General features: G+C 41.4%; 1 protein-coding gene across 1 annotated transcript; it reads right to left on the bottom strand.

Moving 5' to 3' along the window:
- Positions 1-1,935: 1,935 nt before the first annotated feature.
- moxd1l (monooxygenase, DBH-like 1, like) lies at positions 1,936-5,836 on the bottom strand. The gene is made up of 10 exons (XM_053881551.1): positions 5,567-5,836; positions 5,335-5,481; positions 4,692-4,844; positions 4,227-4,310; positions 3,544-3,699; positions 3,361-3,469; positions 2,540-2,801; positions 2,385-2,475; positions 2,224-2,283; positions 1,936-2,055 (listed from the first exon to the last, which is right to left on the bottom strand). The coding sequence occupies exons 1-10, from the start codon at positions 5,834-5,836 to the stop codon at positions 1,936-1,938; spliced, it is 1,452 nt and encodes a 483-aa protein (XP_053737526.1).
- Positions 5,837-6,050: the final 214 nt, after the last annotated feature.

Here is a 6,050-nt window from a genome sequence, read left to right as displayed (position 1 = left end):
CACTCAGCGGACAACCACAGCAACAACAACCCCGGGCAAACATGATGGAAAGTTGTTTAATCGTGTAGGGAAAAGAAGACCGTAGACAAAAACTGAAGTTATTTCAAAAGGCGGCTATAAGAAACGCTTTAAAAATCAAGAAAAAAAACTATTTGGTTGTCAGTGACTGGACTATAGTGAGGGAGAAAAAAACAAAATAACTCAACACAGCAACTCGCAAGCTATGATATTGGCCTTATGTGTCTGTCTGCAAGGAAAGTTTTCACAGTTTTGCCTGATGGCAAGATGCACTATCATCTTGAAAAATGAATTTGTCATCACCCTTAATATTGATGGCACAGGAAATGCATCCAAAATGTCATTGCAAACTTATTGAAGCTGTCATCTCTCCAGTGCCTGTTCCTGTTTTGCAGCTCTGGATCATCAAGTGCCGAGGAACCTTGTGTGTTTTCATCAGGCAGTATTCTTAGTACATTTAATATGAGGGGAGATAGTAACAAAACATTTACAATTATCTTTGTACAAACAATACATGAGCAAGATCAAGGTCATCAAAATAAATACAGTGGTACCTCAGTTCTCGACCACAATCCGTTCCAGACGGCCGTTCGAGAAGCAAATTGTTCGAAATCTGAATTGATTTTTCCCATTACAATGAATGGAAAAAGAAATAATGCGTTCCTTAAAATAGTCTTTTGTAGGAGTGAATGTAGAGTGTCTGCTGCAGGTGGCTGTTCCTCTATGTGTGTGGCCGCTGCATGTGGGAGGGGTTGCCGAGTGAGTGACGTCTCTCCAGAAGTGAAGAGGTGCCCGGTGCGTGTCCAGCTCTGAATGTGCGCTTCTGTGCAGTTTGGCTGTGACAAAGTCATAAACCAAGTCACGCTCTGTCCCAGACTCGCCTCATCCCTGTCCCAGCTCCAGCCCACAACAGGACATCAAACCCTGGAGTGGAGGTGTGGAGAGCGAGCACCTCCCCTGTGACACTCTACCACGGTCCAGAGTGGAGACAGGAAAGGTTTTACACCTCAATATGAAGAATAAAACAGTCATTAAATGTAGCTAACAGGACACGTCTGCATACAGAGGCTCCGTTATACACAATAACAAAGCGCGTTGTGGGTCAGCTGATCGATCTGCACACGATATTTTTTTCTGGCTTTTTTCGGGGGCATTCGAGTTCTGGATTTTCATTTGAAATCCGAAGCAAAAAAAATCTCGAAATTTTTGTTTGAACTCTGATTTGTTCGAATTCCAAGACGTTCGAAAACCAGGTACCACTGTAATTGTGCTCAGAAACAAAATGTCTATTTTACATAAAAGCTGACATTGTGCTTACATAGTGCTACTGTAGCTAAACAGTATCAGTTTCTAGCACCTAAATTAGGGAAAGAAAATGGGAAATCTGTGCAATGTGGGCAATCAACTTGAAGATACAGGTGCTTGAAATGAAAAAAATGATCTAAATACTGAATCTGATACGTTTAAAACTACACAAATACAGATCTTTCTGCATTCAAAACTAAAGAAATGGAAACCAAAGAAGCAAGAGTCCAGCTGTGTTGGCGATCCAGACGGCGCTCAGTTGGACTGCTGCACTGGTTACAGGACAAATGGTGGTTGGCGTTTCCATCATCTTCCAGATTTTGCCATCTGGGTAGAACGCATACTTCAACTGAAAGAAAGCAGAAAACAAAAATTTAGGATTGCTCTTTGACTAATCTAAATTGAACATGATGTCATGCACTCACCTGGTCATTGATTGCCTCATGAATTTGGGGAACATCCTTAAGAGCCTTTTCATAGGCTGCGATATCTGACTGGCTCCACGGTCCGTGAACATGTAATTGCCTGGCGGGAAAATGTCAAAATGTTGTGTATGCTTTTTGTGTTTTTTCTACTGCTGCCCATGCGGTAAGTCATTCTGTATTGTGAGTCTTACGAGAAGCTCTTTGACAGGTGAGTCACATTCGGTTTACTGAGACAACTGGTGACTTCAATCGCTGGATAGTAGAGCAGGAAGGCAAGGCACATCTCATCACTAGTGGAAAATCCCATCTGCAAAGACATGACAAAAACACAAAATTATAGTAAGAATATAGTGTATATGAAATACACTCATCATTATTGTATATGGGCATCTCATTTATCTTTTGATGGAAATAATTCAAAACCATAACTACAACCAAGATGATGGACTTTGGTGCTGTGTTCATGTGCACTCACCCTGGTAACATTTTTACGATCCTCAGTATTGTAGGTGCACTCAACTACAATGTCATCCCCCTGCAGCATGAGACATAATATGTTCATTCGAAAAGCATCTGGATCTCTGTCACTCATGACATTAATATGCGCCAAAAACATAATCCTGCCTGTTTGCTTACAGGCTTGATCTTCTTGTGTTCTCCCAGCAGGATGGACTCTTGCACCTCAAAGTCGTAGTTCTCATTCACAGCTAGCAGCTGATCCTTGTCACTTACAAACCAAAAAAGCAGTATTAAAGCAGAGCGTTTTCCAGTTCATCATGTTGCTTTCTCACCCAAAATGCCCGACTCTGACTTTCCTCCCAGCCAAGTGAGTGTGCAGCATCACGCCGATCACGTTGAGGACGGGCACGTTTTCCATCAGGTCCGGGAAAAGGCTGGTGTTACACACCCCATAAGAATGGAAATGCTTGGCTCCTTGGGGAATGTTGTATTCGATCAGTCCAAACGGCTGTATGCCGGTAGTCAAGATACCGGCATCATACTGCCGGAGTACGGCAGTAGTGTAGAGCCTTATTCCTGAGCTGTCGGTCCTTCCTTAACAGACCAAAGGGAAAAACAAAATAAGAAACCACAATGGACTAAGAGGCACTGAAGACCAAGTTAATTGTAATAACCAGATTTGTACTCTTTGATTCAGATTCACTTTCATAACTACACTACAGACGAGTGTCTTGGAAAGTTCATTACTTATCTCTGACCCCTCTCATCCTCTAGTAATCATCTTTCAATGTCAGATTAAGCAAAACCTATAGTAATAGAGTTTCTTTTAGCTACTACGGCCCACGTCTGGCTCAGCATTATAGGACAGCAGAGAACATTTAAATATGCAAAAATGTGTTTTTACAAACCATTTCTGATATTAAAGTTTTCAACAAATTGGTTTTTCCAATTGTAGTTATTTTACTCAGGCATTTCCCAACTGGGAGTCTCCAGGACTCGGTCAAGAGCTCTTTTGCCCAGTGCTACACCTTATCCAGTAGTGGAGGTCAGTTGTTGCCTGTATTTTCCCTCATATCTGGTACCTCATCATACCCATAAATATATTCTCAATTGTTAAACTATACAGTAAATAAGAGATGCTATGAGTCTTGACCTGTTTGCTCCTGTGGATTATTGTAGTGGATCTCCAGCCGATAAAATATGTCTTGATCCTCATCCACACCTCCAACTGGAATCCCAGCAATCTCTGGCAGCTCAAACGGCTGAGGGGTGAAAGGTAGATTGAGCGACAGCAATGATTCATGAATTATTGAAAGAGGATTCCTGCTCTTCTCACCATCCCTCCAACTGCCCACGCAGCCACCACCTCCAAGCAGTAATCCCCGTCATCCCCTGTGAAGCACGGCTGGTCCGAACCTACGGTCACAAACTTGGGACACTTGTAGAGCAGGATGTGATGAACGATGTCGTAGTTGTCAATCACGGCTTCAATCTGAAGAGGAGATAGTAGTGTTGTAAACTTTACTTGTTATAGACAGCCTTGAGTTGAAAATGGAAATTTAGTTTTAGAATTTCTTGTTATTTAAATAAGTAGCTCGCCACTTTTTTTACACCGGCACCCCCCATCAGTCCAAAAACATAAGGAGCTTAACTGATGACTAAATAGTACAGTCATGTGAACTAATGTATGTCTACGCAGTATGTATGTAGCCGCGGTGTTACCCGCCTCTCACCCCAAGTAGCTGGGACAGCCTCCAGTCCCGGTAGCATGAATAAGTGAAAGAAAAATTAATACATTTATTAGCTATTTTTCTAACATCTTCAGGCCTAATACTGATGTTTTTTTTTAATGAACATAATTTTAAACTATTAAATGGCAATTTTTATTGTTTCATAAATAAATAAATACAACACAGAAATAAGTGATCTAAATATAGAAATTGATTTAACTCACAAAAAAAACAGCAACAAAAGCTGAGTCAAATTAATTTTAAGATAATAAGATAATTAAACACTTACCTTATAAACATGATGCTTTTTTTCGAGGTATGGCAACTTGGTGATCTTGCAGTGGTAGTAGGTATCAATGGCAGGGATCGCCAACTTTACAAGAAACAAAAACAAATCAGGTTGATTTTTAGTCTCAAATATAAAGCAATATAACAGTTTAATCAAAGTTTCCAGGACATGGAAGCAGATTATTCAGGACCACAACACATGAAATGTGGCTTTGAGTCCCAGTTTGGGCCTTTTTGCCCCGAGCTTTCTGAGGTTTGCCACAGCTTTTCCATCCCCTGAGTTTTGTGTTTATGTTGGGGTTCTAATGCTACGCAAACCTTTGACAAAGGAGTGCAAGAGAAGACAATCTCAGTTGGACATTATTTCAATTCAGAAATTTGTTCAGGGAGAGAAAGTCGGAGGCCCAAGAATTCAACACGTCAAACACTTCACTTCAGGACATTTCAGACTGATGGTGTGTCTTACGTTGTCGACCCTGACTGTGATGCTTGTGCTGTCGGGGACACCAATTTGAGGCTTGTAATTGAGCAGGTTGATTGTTTTTGTTCCTCTGCGTGTCTGGTGATACCCAATCATATCATTCAGTCCGTAGGCATATATCAGCTTTTCGGGTCCAGCCTGTGAAAGAGAATGAAACCTGAGAAACCTAAAAACATCACAGCATATAACAGCGATGACATTTCGGCAACTCCCTCGGTGATAAGTTCTCTATAAAGATGCCGCTTTTGTTCATATTGTGCTGTATAAATAAAACTGTGATGTAGCAGTCTGATATACATAGTAGTTACGGAAAAGGAAGCAGTGTTAGATTTCAGAAATAGAGTCGAGTGTCAGTATGAACAATGATTGATGCTATCGGTTGTTGACGTTCCCATAACCAAAAAGAAACCCTGCCTTAGGTCGAGAAGAGGGACAAAAGTGCAGCCACACCTGAGCTCAAAGATGAAATTGAATCTATAGCTGGAGAGTTAGATCACAACAATGGTGAGTGATAGCGGGTAATTAAGGACAAACAATCTCAATGCTAAATAAGTTATTACTTATTAAAGTTATTACTTAAAAAATAGTTGTTAAAGGGTCATCCATATGCAATTAAAAAAAACCCGACCTTGATGTGGTAGTCGTGCTTATCACAGGTTAGAAACTTTCTCGAGAACTTCATCCAAGTTTGTCCGTCACTCTCGCCCATGGAATGTAAAATGCAATTCTGCTCTTCATCTATTACAGGCATAACTTTCCCAATACCATGACGATCCTAGGAGACAAAACAGAATGTTAAACATCACTTATAGGTGGATAATAGTTGATCAAAAATCTCTTCATATCTGAACGAGGCTTACTGTGAAGTGGTTTCCGCTGGGTGTCACAGCTCCGATGACAATATCAGCATCAAACATGTTTCCATTTGGGCTCAAGCCAAAACCGATCCATCCCGTTGTGTTCACCACAAATGTGAAGGTAATTTCTTCCAACTCGTCGTTAAATCCCCATTTTAAACACACCAGATGGTTTTCGTCCAGGTACTCCATGAATGGCAGGTCTGGATCTGACGCTCCAGCTCCCTGCATCCACAAGAGAACCAGGCCGAGGACAGAGATCCGACAGGACATGGCTTCGCGGTGATGTTGGGGGACGCTCTGAACTGAGCTGAGGGGTTGTGTGAGGTGTTGCCAGAGACCCTCCCACCTCTGCACACCTGCACTGTCGGAGGAATTTGCCTGATAATAGTGGGTCATGTGACACAGGGAGACCCAACTATAAAAGTCCAACCTGCTGCCTTTCAGAATAAGACATTTTGATTTCACAGAAAAAGAAAAAATAGTT

The sequence above is a fragment of the Synchiropus splendidus genome, chromosome 12 (assembly GCF_027744825.2).
Source record: "Synchiropus splendidus isolate RoL2022-P1 chromosome 12, RoL_Sspl_1.0, whole genome shotgun sequence".
NCBI classification, from domain to species: Eukaryota; Metazoa; Chordata; class Actinopteri; order Syngnathiformes; family Callionymidae; genus Synchiropus; species Synchiropus splendidus.
This window is presented reverse-complemented; position numbering and strand designations above follow the sequence as displayed.